General features: G+C 42.7%; 1 protein-coding gene across 2 annotated transcripts in view; it reads right to left on the bottom strand.

Moving 5' to 3' along the window:
* The window catches only part of nol4lb (nucleolar protein 4-like b), a 372,518-nt gene extending 367,374 nt beyond the window's left edge, over positions 1-5,144 (bottom strand). For both annotated transcript variants that reach the window (XM_068048369.1, XM_068048368.1), the window contains exon 1: positions 4,537-5,144. In XM_068048369.1, the coding sequence (XP_067904470.1) occupies positions 4,537-4,821 (285 nt within the window). In that variant the 5' untranslated portion in view covers positions 4,822-5,144. The remainder of the gene's footprint in view (positions 1-4,536) is intronic.
* Between the last annotated feature and the right edge of the window lie 11,865 nt (positions 5,145-17,009).

The following is a 17,009-nucleotide window of genomic DNA, read 5'->3' on the forward strand; positions in this document are numbered from 1 at the left end:
AGAAACTCGGTCAAATCACTGCAAAGCCGATATCTGACCCACAATTCTATATTTACATAGCTTATCTTCCTTGCTTACTGTGCTGATCCAGAATATTGATACATTTTAAGTTAAAAATAATAATTCAAATGAAACAACCTCAGAAATTAAACAACAATTATTGCATTATAATTTACAAAAGGACGACTCTAAGGTGGAAATTTCTGTTGGCATCAGCGGACAAATACTCATGAGATTCCTTTCTCCACTGTTTAAGTCATATACTTTGAACGGGTTAATGTGCCTGCTAAAACAGCGACCAAAGAATATTAATTCCAGGGTAATGCATTTTCTTTAAATGAGGCATCAAGGTTTAAAACCTGATTTTATGTTTTGTAATACCTAATTAAGGAAGTCCATATCCTACGTTCATTTTCAACTTTGCTGAAAATGGAATGGAGGTATTTCAGAACGCGGGACGGGGGATGGCAGCAGGAAGAGTTACTAAGAGATTTAGATGTAATTTTGGCGAGGATTAAATGGGCCTATGGGGTTTTCTCTTTCTCCATGCTCTTCTAAATCTCGCACTTTTAGTTATGTCAACCGTGGAGTTTGTTACTTCATCCAGACAGTATTATTTCTGCCCTTCAAGTGTTTAATCGTCTTTGAAGAGCAGTCTATGAAAACCCAGAAATCAGAACAAGGCGGGAAGTACAGGTCCTGAGAGAGGGTCTCAGACCTGAAATGTCGCCTGGCTGATTTGTTTCTCCTTAGTTGTTGCCTGACCGGCTGAGTTTTTTTTTCAGCTTTCTGTGATTTTGTTTCCTGTTTGTTTTTGTCTACGAAGATCCAGGTCCTGCCTAGACTATTAATATTACATAATTGACAAATTTAATTTCTCATTAACCTGATAGAAAAGAGCAGCTGTGCTGGATGGAGGCCGTGAGGAATGAAATTGGCTTTTTTGAGAGTTTTAAAACAATGCACAATTATAAATTTAAAATGTTTTTGAAACGCAGTCCCATCTGTGTGCTTCATAGTTTCCTTTTATTTATAATAATGTTTTGAGTATCAATACCCAGCAAAATTGTGTTTCTTTATTTGCTTGGGGCAGGGAGGGGTAGTTTTAAAGTCAGTGAACCGCATGCCCCCCCCCCCCCCCCCCCACCCCCAGTACTTCAACGTCCAGTATCAATAGACCAATATTGGCTTGTTGTTATTGTCTGCTTGTCCTGTCACTCACTGTCAGATTTTTTAAAAAGCGAATTAATGTTTTTTGTTGGTGGCGATCGGGGCGAACCTTGAAGTAGAAGCCAAACTGCCCCACTGCTAGATTTAGGTGCCTGTATCTTCTTCACATTCGTTTAATTAACTACGTTGGGCCTTTTGTCCTGAGCATAGCCATAAACAGAGCGCTGTGTTTTAAAAAAACATGACCGTGAGCAGGGGTGGATAGGGCTCCCATTAAAGTTAATTCCTGAAAAGGCGACTGGAGCTGAGTGCCTGGATCCACTCTGCCAGGCAGACAGGTAATGAGTGTCTCTATGGTAACGCCAGTGTCTAGATGAGAAGTAGGATCCTGGTCGGCGAGCTGTAATCCCACAACATGCACTGTGGAGCTGTGCAAAGGGCTCCTTCGAGCTATAGTTCCATTTATTGTGGCATGTCAGATTTTTAAAAAAGTGTACGAATATGATTTATGTCTACATTCAATATTCTGTCAATGTATTTTGAACACATTTGCATATAGATCGAGATAGTTTATGGTGTACATATACAGAAACATTGTTACGATAAATACAGTAAAATAAATTAGTTTAGTGTAGAGTCGATTTTATCTTTCTATATTGAATCAAACTGAATGGCAGACACGCATTACATAAGCAATGAGAGGCGACGTGTGAATCAGTGCATGGATAAAAGGGATAGTGTTACGTAAAAAATGTATTTCTATATAAACACCTTGTGATTTTCATAATTATGATACAGATGTAAAATATTTAAATATTTATAAATAATTTAATTTGTGTTGAGACAAAGTTATTGTACAGGTATTGTTAAATAACTAGTTGAGTTGGGATTTGGCGTGATCAAAGATTGCCAGTTCTGATACGAAATGGATGGAAATGTCGAAGTCGAATCCTGAAACATCAGTGAAAATCGTCCAATTGAATTTGTCTTATATGGTGACCGTCAACCAATGAGCCGAAATTATAAATGGATGGAATCACAAAATGAGATTCCTAAAATACATGAAACTCTGAATCTCACCAAATCAAAGTGGAATTTGACTCGTTCAGTCATTGTAAACCAATGGGCTTATTATAAACCAATTAAATCACGGAAAGAGGTCCCCAAAACAGCAGTAAAATCTCAGATTCCTATATAATAAAAGGGGAGTTTGACTTATTCAGCCATAGTAAACCGCTGGTTTTGTCCATGTCTTTGTAGGAAAGCGTTTTTATTTAACTTACTGGATTAGAGTCCTCTTCTTTAAACTCCCGGATTTGAGTTGATGTTTGCACATCAAATCATATTCAGTGACTTCGGTACTGCTGGATGCTGCTACTTCCCTTCTGCTTCAGACAAAATACTAGCCCTTCGCATCAAACGTTTTTTTCCCTCCAACTACCAAATTACAGATAGCTCACGTCAACTCGATTTTACCTCAAAAATAGAACTCAATGCATTAAAGCCAAACTATGTACCAGCTTGGAAACAGAACTGTAACTGTTTGAGCGTCTGAATTATTCTAATTTATAAATTGCCCAAAGATTCCCATAAATTTAGCTGACTTCGATCAACCAAAGTGAAATCGGTGCGTTTAAGTAGTTAACAGCAAAGACACAATAAAATCTGTCAGAGCAAACACACCAGCATACTGCACACATGATTCAATTCTACTGTCAATATTTAATTAACTGCTTATGCATAAAATCTAGCTTTAAAAAAGTGGACATGTTTGCAGCGGAAATAACACTTATTTAAGTGAGAGTTTTCTATGGAAATGAAGTGCAGAATATTACTGTCAATATCCACTTGGCCTCCCGCACAGAATTAGGAGCTGGGACGCAGAGCTTGTTGCCTGGCGACGAAGTACATCCAATGTACCACATCCTGACTTCCATTCTGTCTGTATTTTACCTATTTCGTAATACTCTTGGACCAACCAAAAGATTAGCGCTAAATGATCTACCCTACATAAATCTACAGTCTGTGTCAATAATCTCTCCACATACAAAGACACACACACACACAATATATCCATTCAAAAAACATCCCAGTGAGAATGGTTCCCAATTTCCCCTATTAATTCGTTTTAGTCCCAGGCGTCTTTCTGTTTTCCACTTGTGGTTTCCGCTGCTCTACTCTCAAAGGACTGGCTCATTTAGCTAATTATAATGAACTGGAGAGCTGGTGCTTTGCACTGCTCATCCAAGTGCAATTTACCTGGCCAGGAGAGTGCTAATGCAGGCTAATTAGTGACTACTGCAGGCAATGAGAAGCGGTGAACAAATGGGATGGGGGTGGGGATAATGAAAACAAGACGAAGCGACAAAAAGGAAGGGAAACTAACAACCTAGGTTGGGCACTTTTCTATCCGTAGGATGGCCTTTTAAACCGTGCAATGGATCGTGTTCCTCCCCTGAAACTGCCATTCGTTTTACATAAAGCAAACGAAAGGATCCTGTGTTCTTCCAAATAAGAAAACGGAAGACCTAACTGACAGGAGTGTGTCAGACAGTGAGGTGAAGACTGGGCACAGAAACCATACCGCTTAAGATGGCACTGCATAAAAATAAAGACGTGGCGAAGATGAGGCCGAGACAGTTGATGGTAATACACAAGAAAGATAAACGTAAGCAGAATTTTTTTTTAAACCGTTAGAGAAATAAATTAGGAGTGGGAGAGAAAAGCAGAGACTGATGGGTAGAGGGAGCAGGAAACAGTTGCTGTGTGCCAGGGGGCATCACGACAGCACATCACTGCAGAATGGTATTCCGGAACATCGACCTATGGCCACTGTGCTCTTTCATGTTTTGTACCCTGGACAAATTCCCATCAGTTGTTCCACAGTCCAATAACCTTCCAACAAAATAGGAAATAGGCGAATCGCTAACTTCATCCCTCCTATAAATAGACGCTGTTCCATACTGGCTAGAACGCAATTTGGAAACTCATGCAAACTTACAATACCATTTTACAGTTCAATGAACACATAGCGCTATTATAAATATCGTCTTTATTTGGAGGATTTCTTACAGCTGTATCTGCTTTCCTCTGAAATGATCTGAATATCTAAATGATTTTAAGATCAGAGCTGGGCAAAGTTCAGATGCAGGGATCCAACATTTGGAACGGCCGTTTATTTACCTTATTTTACATTGAGACAGTGGCCAGGTGTTCAACACGAGTAAGCAGCCATGCAAATCAGTACGTGACAGCCAGAGGGCCGCCTAAAATATTACATAGCACAGTAACTACCCAGACTTTAAGACAGAGAAAACATTTATTGATCAGATATAAATAAATAAAATTCCCACTCTGGAGACTAACCGTTGTTTTTACTGGTACGTATACCGCTGGTTTTCCGGCAGCACCCTTTTTCTGATCGCCCATCCCCAGCTGGAATCCCTTCGATTTCACCCAAAATTTGAATTTGGCATTATCGACCGAGCTGAGCTCGACTCCGCTCAGGAGCTGTACAATCCGGTCGTATTTTTTCCGAGTGACCGTCTTTGTTTTGCCCGAATCCCCGTAGGTCCTCAGACACCAGTCCTGAAAGTGACCGTACATGTCGCGATCCCCACTGCTCTCCCAATCGATCGCTTTGTTCGCCATGTAGAAAGGAGGAAGGGGGGGGGGGGGGATCGTTACACCTCCGTACAAATCCCCCTTAAAAAAAAGAAAATGGGCTCAGTCTGTGAACACTTCGGTACCTTTTTTTTTGCGGAGGAGCTCCTCCTCACCCCCCAAAAAATTGCAACACAAGCTTACATAGATCGTCCGGGTCAATAAATCTTATGGCCAGGCATGGTCAGTGCGATTGAAGCGGCGGATCTAGTTGTGGAAGAACAGCTTGTTGCAGGTTGGATGGGTTGGATTTGGAGTCACTTTGTGGGAGGTTGGGGCTGGCTGTAAGGTCCGGATGAGCCGCTCTAGGTGATGGTGTAGTGTTGGAAATGCGCCTGCAGAGGGGTCTCTGTTCCTGGTCCAACCCCCCTTCCTCTTCCTCTTCTCACCCGGTGACCTGATTGGACGCAGTGACAAAAGTTTCTCGGTGACAGCCAATCAATGATGTCACGGCCAGATGTCCCATTTAGGAATGCGGTGGAGTGCGCCTGCGTGGGTTGGGAATGGAGCAGAGGGGCCAATCCTCAGGGTTGGGCTCTTTTACTCAACAGCGCACCTCTGCAGCCTGTAACAAAGCACATTGCTTTTAGCTTGAATTGTAGCAACACGTAGCATTAGAATTTAAAATTTCTTGTTTCATTTTTTTCTCTCCAAAGCCTGTGTGGAGCATTGTCAATGTTTTTAAATGCTGTAGGAGTAAGTATGGGCGACTCTGGTAGATTTGCCACAAATATTTTCAGGTTTACGTATGTAGCATTTGTAAAATGAGTTTCTGTCTGTTCCTCCCCTCTTGAATCTGTTCATTTAAGAATTGAGAACATGGACACAGTTTGGAGCCCCACAGCCCACCTGATCGCACAGGTTAATGATAAATATGTCCCAAATGCATATTCATATTAGATTGAGCTTACAAACGCGCGAATGTATCTCTCTATATTACACCTCAAATTCTCACGTCTGTGGATTGAAAAGATATAAATTGGGTACAACTGATGCGGCAGACTAATATGTAATTTAGTGTCTTGAATAAATATGGAACTACTGTTTAGCACTTTACATCAGACATGTATTTAGTTTTTGTGTTTTGATATATTTTTTAAAAGTTAGTATCAATTTCTATTCATAAAAGTGTATATTAAATAGGAAAACGTTTCTAAACATCATTTCATTTGAACTAAAATGGTGAGATCGAATGTATTCACTTTAATAATTATTATAACTGTAGATGTTTACAGAAATATACAACAGAAAAACAAAACTGATACACCCTCCCTCCAGCATGGAGGTCATTGGCTGCACGCTTTGCCTAGGTTTTGATGAATTATTTGTGGTATGCAACCGTTGAATACCAATTCCAACTCTCACCTGTATACCTGGACCTGAGTTGTTAAAATTTGTCACGGATCCTGTATCTAGTTATTAAATACAACAGAACTGTAAACATTCATTTTCTCAATACGTTCCTGGATAGATAAGTTTAATGAATCACAGTAGCTTCTCAGCTAGTGTTTATAGATAAGTATTAAATCAAACTCTTCAGTTTAGTTCCAAATGGATAAATATTTAGTCATGTTGGAACGTAACTGGACATAAATACAATATTAAACCTTGCTGAGTTTTTTTAAAGTAAAGCTGTAATAAAATACGGTAACGTAAATTTTAAAGGATAGACAACGGGTTAGTGATAGGTTATGTTTGCAAAGAGGACAGGCAATCCGGATTCTGTTTCTCCTAGTAAATAGAATAACCAACTAACCTAGAACGGCAGTTCATCTGTTGCCATGGCAGCACTGTCGTAAACATTTGGCCGGATGCAAATCCTAGATCTAACATGCTTTCAGCAGTGTTTTGCCACTGGAAGCTTATTCAGAACGTGAAGTTGCTGATATGGTATAGCTGTCATTCTCACTAGAAAACAATTAAATGGCCCAAAGGCACCAGAGTGGGCTGAATCCCCACAAGGTCAACACAATACCTGCCATTTCGTTATATCTCCAGTACCAACTTTAAGCCCAATATTACGACATACACTTTTCATTGCATTTTAAAATGTCCTGTTTCTCATGGTTTTTAAGTTTAGAAATAAATCGGCAGAAAATCTGCTGAAAATAAAAGATTTATGGATTTATTAATATTATGTAACCTTTGTTATTTTATTTTACGTTTCCTATTAATTAAGGCTGCATACGGTTGGCCATTAACATTCATGTGTTTAAGTATAATCTACACTGGCCCTATAATGTCCTGATGATCAGTTAGAAATTATTTCCTGATAAATTTCCAGTAATTATGTCAGTTATTTGTTTTTCACTGTCATCATCGCCCATTGGTGATGTGCAGCAGGCTGGCAGTGGGTGTTGGCATTGAAAAGCTGCTGATGGTGCAAATATCCCAAACGGGATAAAACTTCTCCACAAAATGAACTATATATTAAAAAATAGGAGATAACCAAGAATGAATTCAGGGAAGTAATCTAATCTCAGGGTTCAGATGACCGTTATGAACCATTTGAGCTACACTCTTGTGATTTGTGATGCCAAGTGAACCTCTCAATTAGTATTTGCACCGCATGGAAGATGGCAGGATCCCCAAGGACACATTGTACAGCGAGCTCGCCACTAGTATCAGACCCACCGACCGTCCATGTCTCCGCTTTAAAGACGTCTGCAAACGCAACATGAAGTCCTGTGACATTGATCACAAGTCGTGGGAATCAGTTGCCAGCGATCGCCAGAGCTAGTGGGCAGCCATAAAGGCGGGGCTAAAGTGTGGCGAGTCGAAGAGACTTAGCAGTTGGCGGGAAAAAAGACAGAGGCGCAAGGGGAGAGCCAACTGTGAAACAGCCCTGACAACCAATTTTACCTGCAGCACCTGTGGAAGAGTCTGTCACTCTAGTATTGGCCTTTATAGCCACTCCAGGCGCTGCTCCACAAACCACTGACCACCTCCAGGCACTCACCCATTGTCTCCCGAGACAAGGAGGCCAAAGAGAGAAGAGAGAACCCAACCCAAACCTGACTCGACCTGACTACATGTGTTGGGTTCGGGTCGGGTCAAAATTCTGAGTCCAGCATTTGGGCTCGGGTCGGGTCAGGCTGAACACTGCTTCCAGGAAGTCACGGGATCGGGCTTACCCATGAATCCCCACAACTCCAGCTGCTGGAATAGCCTGCTGTTGGAACAGATGAAGAAGATTTGTGTCGGGTCGGGTACGAAAAAAATTAAAGGGTTTGGGCTCGAGTCGGGTTGGCGTTGGCTGTGGTCGGGTTGGGCCCGGGTCAGGTTTTAATTTTATACCCGAGTCAGGCTTTAATTGTTATGGCCAGGTGGTAAGGGGTGTGGGTGGCTCCCACTGTTCACCTCCCAACTAACTGCCTTTGTGCTTTGTTTAAAATAAGAGTTATTCTCTGAGTGTTTTTTAGGGTCAAATAAACAGACAAATGACAGTTTTTTTTGTAGATTGAAAACAACCATTATTACACAATTCCTGAAATGCTTGCAACCTCACTTATGCACCCATTCACTCACACATGCATACACAAGCTTTGTTAGAGAGGAAAAGGGTAAATGGTTTAAAGTGAGGTAGGTGTTCTGGTTCATAGTAAACCTGTTGAATCTTCTAAGGAGGACAGTCTCTTTTAACGGTGCAGGCCTGGGTGTTTGTAGTTTTGAAATTGTTGAGGTGTTGTAGGTTTCTGGTGGTTAAGACTTCAGACTGGAATTGGTGGTTACTTTCAGTTCTCAGCTCCAGCAAGTTGAAGTACAGAATTAGTAGCACAAGAACACAAGAAATAGGAGCAGGAGTAGACCATATGGCCCATCAAACCTCCTTTGCCATTCAATATAATCATGGCTGATCTTAGGCTTCAACTCCACTTTACCGCCCGTTCTCCATCGCTGTTGAATCCCTGAGAGACCAAAAATCTGTCTATCCCAGCCTTAAATGTATTCAATGATGGAGCATCCACAACCCTCTGGAGTAGAGAATTCCAAAGATTCACAACCTTTTGAGTGAAGTAATTTCTCCTCTGCTCAGTCCTAAACGATTGGCCCCCTATCCTGATACTGTACTCCCATGTTTTAGCGGAAACAATCTCTCAGTGTCTACCCTATCAAGCCCTTTCAGAATCATGTATCTTTCAATGAGATCGCCTCTCATTCTTCTAAACTCCAGACAATATAGGCCCAATTCACACAGTACTCCAGATGTGGTCTCACAAAAACCCTGTACAATTGTAGCAAGACTTCTTTATTCCTGTATTCCAATCCCCTTGTAATTAAGGCCAACATGCCATTTGCCTTCCTAATTGCTCACTGTACCTGCATGTTAACGTTCTGCGTTCCTTGTACAAGCACACCCAAGTCTCTTTAACATCAACACTTACAAGTTTCACACCTTTAAAAAAAATATTCTGCTGTTCTATTCTTACGACCAAGTAAATAACTTCAGCATTCCGAAGGGATCGTTCCCTCTGTGACACCACTCCTCCATTACCCCCACCACCTTGTCCCCTTCCCACGGCACCTTCCCCTGCAATCGCAGGAGGTGTAATACCTGCCCATTTACCTCCTCTCTCCTCACTATCCAAGGCCCCAAACACTTCTTTCAGGTGAAGCAGCGATTTATTTGTACTTTTTTCAATTTAGTATACTGTATTCGCTGCTCACAATGTGGTCTCCTCTACATTGGGGAGACCAAACGCAAATTGGGTGACTGCTTTGCGGAACACCTTCGCTCAGTCCGATAGCTTGACCCCGAGCTTCCGGTTGCTGGCCATTTTACCACACTCCCCTGCTTTCATGCTCACATATCTGTCCTGGGATTGCTGCAGTATTCCAGTGAGCATCAACGCAAGCTCGAGGAACAGCACCTCATTTACCGATTAGGCACGCTATAGCCTGCCGGACTGAACATTGAGTTCAATAATTTCAGAGCATGATGGGCCCCCCTTTTTATTTTTAGTTATTTTTTATTTTATTTTAGTTTGTTTCTACAGTGTCTACCCACTTTTTTTCATGTTTGTGCTTGGGGCCAGGCTTTCTGTCAATTAACACCCTCTCTGCACTAACGCTTTGTCTTTCACCACACCATTAACATACCATTTTCCTTTGCTCCATGACCTTCTGGTGGGTTATTCTCTGTGACCTTGTCTTATCAATACCTTCTCTTTGGTTATCTCTTGCCCCACACCCGCTTTACTTGCTTACAACCTATTACATTTCTAATATTTGCCAGTTCTGAAGAAGGGTCACTGACCTGAAACGTTAACTCTGCTTCTCTCTCCACAGATGCTGCCAGACCTGCTGAGTATTTCCAGCATGTCTTGTTTTTATTTCAGATTTCCAGCATCTGCAGTATTTTGTTTTTATTAAATAACTTCACACTTCCCTACATTATACTCCATCTGCCAGCTTGTTGTCCACTCACTTAACATGTCTATATCTCTTTGCAGCCTCTTTGTCCTCCCCACAGCTTACCTTTCCACCTACCTTTGTAGTATCAGCAAACTTAGATACATTACTCTCTGTCTCTTCATTTAAGTCATTAATATAGATTATAAATAGCTGAGGCTCCAGCACTGATCCTTGTGGCACTCCACTATTTAATGCCTGCCAACTTGAAAATGCCCTGTTTATGCCCACTCTTTGCTTCCTGTCTGTTACCCAATCCTCTATCCATGCTAACATATTACTGCCAACTCCATGAGCCCTTAATCTTGTCTTTTGTGTGGCACCTTATTGAATGCCTTTTGGAAATCCAGGTGTACTAACATCTACTAGTTACATACTCAAAAAACTCAAATAAATTTGTCAAACAGGATTTCATTCCTTACTTTAAATCAAATATTCTATCTTTATTTTTGCATTAACACTTAGATTTTATATTATTTATGGTTGAATAGTAAAACTTATGCCAATTTGAGAAGCAGATAAGTAGAGTGTTTAGAGCTACCATTTTCCTTGGTAGTATAGGCTGAGGAGCTGGGAGATGCAAACCTTAGGCACTATCATGTCACAACTGGCAGGAGGGTATAATTAAAGGGTGGCAAGTTTACAAGGGCAGTTTTCAATATAAGCGTGGATGTAAGAATTTATAAGGGGAAAGGTTGACACAGAAGTGTGACAAATACATGAAAACAGATGTACAAATTTGTAGACAGGAAATACATGCAGACATAAGATTATTTATATATAGCATACAGATAACAAAGATCCTGGAATTCAGTTCAAGATTGCATTGTAACTTTAAGGTTCAGATAGTGTTTATAAGCAATTCAGTGGCTTTGAAAATATGCTTTAACAGAGAAACATAGCATCATACTCTGGCATTGAACCTTCCAGTTATCTGCAAATTATTTCCTGATAAAATGATGGCAATGTGGTTAATCACACATCATCAGAATGGGGAATTATGCTTGACCTAGGCACTGACAGTCACTGCTGATGGGAGTATTGACACAAATCTTGATGCATCTCTACAAACGCACAGGAAATTGAAGCTGTGTATACCATAAAACAACAACCAGTATCAAGGAGTAATTGCAAGGCTGCAGTTGAAGCTTGTTATTTCTTTGTTTCTTAAGAACCATCGAAATTTTATTCTTGCAGTTAATGGCATTGCCTGAGCCTTCAATTAAATTACTGCTGTGCAATTACTCTTGGATTCCTTGTTTCTCCAGGTAATGCATTCCCAGTTGTCATTATTCCAAATAGTCTTAAAACTAGGCAAAGTGTTCAGACGTCTAAGATTTAAAGTGATTTTTTTTTGTATTCATTCATGGAATGTATGCATTGCTGGGAAAGGCTAGCATTTATTGCCCATCCCTAATTGCCCTTGAACTGTCATCTTGAATCACTGCAGTCGTGTGATGTTGGTACACCCACAGTGCTGTTAGATAGGGAATTCTAGGATTTTAGCCCAGTGACGATGAAGGAACAGTGACATATTTTCAAGTCAGGATGACGCTGATTTGGAGGGGCACTTGGAGGATGGTGTTCCCATGCCTTTGCTGTCCTTGTCCTTCTAGGTGGTAGAGAATGTACGTTTGGAAGATGCTGTCGAAGAAGCCTTGGTGCATCTTGTAAATGGTACATGCTGCAGCCATGATGCACTGATGATAGAGGGAATGAATGCTTGAGATGGTGGACAGGGTGCCAATCAAGTGGGCTGCATTGCCTTGGATGGTGTCTAGCTTCTTGAGTGTTGTTGGAATTACAAACATTCAGGCAAGTGGAACATATTCCATCTCACTTATGATTTGTGCCTTGTAGATGGTGGAAAGGCTTTGAGAAGTCAAAAGGCGAGTTACTAACTGCAGAATACCCAGACTTCTAGCCACTGTATCTATATGGCTTCTCCAGTTAACTTTCTGGTCAATGGTGATGGTGGGGGATTCAGCGATGATAATCACATTGAATGTCAAGGAGAGATGTTTAGATTCTCTCTTATTGGAGAACATCATTACCTGGCTCTTGTGTAGCATGAATGTTACTTGCCAAGACTGAATGTTGCCCAGGTCTTGCTGCATGTGGGTAAGGACTGCTTCATTATCTGATGAGTTGCGAATGGAATTGAACACTGTGCAATCATCAGCAAACATGCCCACTTCTGATCTTATACTGGAGATCATTGATGAAGAAGTTGAAAATGGTTGGCCAAGGATACTGCCTTGAGGAACTCCTGTAGCATTGTCCTGGGACTCAGATGACTGGCCTCCAACAAACATAACCATCTTACATTGTGCTAGGTATAACACCAACCAGTGGCGAGTTTTCCCCAATTTCCATTGACTAAAATTTTACTAGGGCTCTGTGATGTCAGTCAGTCAAATACTGCCTTGAAGTTAATGGCAGTCGCTGTTCCTCACCTCTTAAGTTCAGCTCTTTTGTCCATGTTTGGACCAAGGCTGAAATGAGGTCTGGAGCTGAGTGGCCCTGTTGGAACCCAAACTGAGCGGGTTATTGCTAAGCAAGTGCCACTTGATAGCATTGTTGATGACACCTTCCATCACCTTGCTGATGATTGAGAGCAGACTGATGGTGGGTGGGTGGGTTAATTGGCCAGATTCAATTTGTCTTTTTGCCAACAGGACATACCTGGGCAATTTTCCAAATTGTCAGGTAGGTGCCAGCTTTGCAGCTGTACTGGAACAGCTAGGCTAGAGACACAAATAGTTCTGAAAAACAAGTCTTCAGCACTGCAGACAGAATGTTGTCAAAGCCCATAGCCTTTGCTGTATCCAGAGTGATCATCTGTTTCTTCATGTCATGTGGAGTGAATCGACTTGGCTGAAATCTGGCAACTGTTACGGTGGGGACCTCAGGAGGAGGCCAAGGTGGCATCAACTCGGCACTTCTGACTGAAAATGGTTGCAAATTCTTCAGTCTTGTATTTTACACTCACGTGCTTAGCTTCACCATCATTGAGGTGGGGATGTTCATGTAGCCTCTTCCTCCTGTTAGTTATTTAATTGTTCACCACCATTCACGACTGGGATGTGGCAGGACTGTAGAATTTTGATCTGATCTGTTGGTTGTGGGATCGCTTTGCTTTGTCCATCGCATGCATCGAGAGAGAGAGAGAACAGCGGGAGCAGAGCTTTGAAAAGCGCGCCAAGAAATCGGAAGCCACAGAGAGAGAGAGACTGCTGGGTAAGTGAGGTTACATATTTCGGCGGTTGCTTTACCCGAAACACTACTCGGGTAGTGTCTCCCACCCATCCTCCTCCTCTAACCGAAAAAAAAAGTTCTGTCCGTTGGATTGCTAAGCTAACAAGTTTTGACTTTTTTTTTTGGTTTTCAGTAGATTTGTTGGGAATTTAGAATAGTGGGAATGGAGGTAAAGGCAGTTGAATGTTCCTCCTGCAGAATGTGGGAGGTAAGGGTCGCCAAGAGTGTCCCTGCTGACTGCATCTGCGGGAAGTGCACCCAACTCCAGCTCCTCGAGAACCGCGTTAGAGAACTGGAGCTGGAGCTGGATGAACTTCGGATCATTCGGGAGGCGGAGGGGGTTATTGAGAGGAGTTATAGGGAGGTAGTCACACCTCAGGTAAAAGAAGTAGGTAGATGGGTTACCGTCAGGGGAAGGAGAGGGAACCAGCAGGCAGTGCAGGGATCCCCTGTGACCGTTTCCCTCAACAACAGGTATACTGTTTTGGATACTGTTGGGGGGGACCGACTTACCAGGGGTAAGCAATGGGGTACAGGTCTCTGGCACAGAGTCTGTCCCTGTTGCTCAGAAGGGAAGGGGGAAGAGGAGCAGAGCATTAGTCATTGGGGACTCCATAGTTAGGGGAACAGATAGGAGGTTCTGTGGGAACGAGAGAGACTCACGGTTGGTGTGTTGCCTCCCAGGTGCCAGGGTTCGTGATGTCTCGGATAGTGTTTTTGGGATCCTTAAGGGGGAGGGGGAGCAGCCCCAAGTCGTGGTCCACATAGGCACCAACGACATAGGTAGGAAGAGAGATGGGGATTTAAGGCAGAAATTCAGGGAGCTAGGGTGGAAGCTTATAGCGAGAACAAACAGAGTTGTTATCTCTGGGTTGTTGCCCGTGCCACGTGCTAGCGAAGCGAGGAATAGGGAGAGAGAGGAGTTGAACACATGGCTGCGGGGATGGTGTAGGAGGGAGGGTTTTGGTTTCCTGGATAATTGGGGCTCTTTCTGGGGTAGGTGGGACCTCTACAAACAGGATGGTCTTCACCTGAACCAGAGGGGTACCAATATCCTGGGGGGGAGATTTGCTAGTGCTCTTCGGGGGGGTTTAAACTAATTCAGCAGGGGGATGGGAACCTAAATTGTAGTTCCAGTGTACAGGATGTTGAGAGTAGTGAGGTCAGGGATAAGGTTACAAGGACGCAAGAGGGCACTGGCAAGCAAGAACTTGGTTTAAAGTGTGTCTACTTCAACGCCAGGAGCATCCGGAATAAGGTGGGTGAGCTTGCAGCATGGGTTGGTACCTGGGATCTCGATGTTGTGGCCATTTCGGAGACATGGGTAGAGCAGGGACAGGAATGGATGTTGCAGGTTCCGGGATTTAGATGTTTCAGTAAGAACAGAGAAGATGGTAAAAGAGGGGGGGGTGTGGCATTGTTAATCAAGGAGAGTATTACGGCGGCAGAAAGGACGTTTGAGGACTCGTCTACTGAGGTTAGAAACAGGAGAGGAGAGGTCATCCTGTTGGGAGTTTTCTATAGACCTCCAAATAGCTCCAGAGATGTAGAGGAAAGGATAGCGAAGATGATTCTCGACAGGGGCGAGAGTAACAGGGTAGTTGTTATGGGGGACTTTAACTTTCCAAATATTGACTGGAAATACTATAGTTCGGGTACTTTAGATGGGTCAGTTTTTGTCCAGTGTGTGCAGGAGGGTTTTCTGACACAGTATGTAGACAGGCCAACCAGGGGCGATGCCACATTGTATTTGGTACTGGGTAATGAACCCGGCCAGGTGTTAGATTTAGATGTAGGTGAGCACTTTGGTGATAGTGATCACAATTCGGTTAGGTTTACCTCAGCGATGGGCAGGGACAGGTATATACCGCAGGGCAAGAATTATAGCTGGGGGAAAGGAAATTATGATGCGATTAGGCAAGATTTAGGATGCGTAGGATGGGGAAGGAAACTGCAGGGGATGGGCACAATCGAAATGTGGAGCTTATTCAAGGAGCAGCTACTGCGTGTCCTTGATAAGTATGTACCTGTCAGGCAGGGAGGAAGTTGTCGAGCGAAGAAGCCGTGGTTTACAAAAGAAGTTGAAGTGCTTGTCAAGAGGAAGAAGAAGGCTTATGTTAGGATGAGACGTGAAGGCTCAGTTAGGGTGCTTGAGAGTTACAAGCTAGCCAGGAAGGATCTAAAGGGAGAGCTTAGAAGAGCGAGGAGAGGACACGAGAAGTCATTGACGGATAGGATCAAGGAAAACCCTAAGGCTTTCTATAGGTATATCAGGAATAAAAGAATGACTAGAGTTAGATTAGGGCCAATCAAGGATAGTAGTGGGAAGTTGTGTGTGGAATCAGAGGAGATAGGGGAAGCGTTAAATGAATATTTTTTGTCAGTATTTACTGTAGAGAAAGAAAATGTTGTCGAGGAGAATACTGAGATTCAGACTACTAGGCTAGATGGGATTGAGGTTCACAAGGAGGAGGTGTTAGCAATTTTGGAAAGTGTGAAAATAGATAAGTCCCCTGGGCCAGATGAGATTTATCCTAGGATTCTCTGGGAAGCCAGGGAGGAGATTGCAGAGCCTTTGTCCTTGATCTTTATGTCGTCATTGTCGACAGGAATAGTGCCGGAAGACTGGAGGATAGCAAATGTTGTCCCCTTGTTCAAGAAGGGGAGTAGAGACAGCCCTGGTAATTATAGACCTGTGAGCCTTACTTTGGTTGTGGGTAAAATGTTGGAAAAGGTTATGAGATAGGATTTATAATCATCTTGAAAAGAATAAGTTCATTAGCGATAGTCAGCACGGTTTTGTGAAGGGTAGGTCGTGCCTCACAAACCTTATTGAGATTTTCGAGAAGGTGACCAAACAGGTGGCTGAGGGTAAAGCCGTGGATGTGGTGTATATGGATTTCAGTAAGGCGTTTGATAAGGTTCCCCACGGTAGGCTATTGCAGAAAATACGGAAGTATGGGATTGAAGGTGATTTAGTGCTTTGGATCAGAAATTGGCTAGCTGAAAGAAGACAGAGAGTGGTGGTTGATGACAAATGTTCATCCTGGAGTTTAGTTACTAGTGGTGTACCGCAAGGATCTGTTTTGGGGCCACTGCTGTTTGTCATTTTTATAAATGACTTGGATGAGGGTGTAGAAGGGTAGGTTAGTAAATGTGCGGATGACACGAAGGTCGGTGGAGTTGTGGATAGTGCCGAAGGATGTTGTAGGTTACAGAGGGACATAGATAGGTTGCAGAGCTGGGCTGAGAGATGGCAAATGGAGTTTAATGCGGAAAAGTGTGAGGTGATTCACTTTGGAAGGAGTAACAGGAATGCAGAGTACTGGGCTAATGGGAAGATTCTTGGCAGTGTAGATGAGCAGAGAGATCTTGGTGTCCAGGTACATAAATCCCTGAAAGTTGCCACCCAAGTTAATAGGGCTGTTAAGAAGGCATATGGTGTGTTAGCTTTTATTAGTAGGGGGATCGAGTTTCGGAGCCACGAGGTCATGCTGCAGCTGTAC

The sequence above is a fragment of the Heterodontus francisci genome, chromosome 16 (genome assembly GCF_036365525.1).
Source record: "Heterodontus francisci isolate sHetFra1 chromosome 16, sHetFra1.hap1, whole genome shotgun sequence".
Classification (NCBI taxonomy): Eukaryota; Metazoa; Chordata; class Chondrichthyes; order Heterodontiformes; family Heterodontidae; genus Heterodontus; species Heterodontus francisci.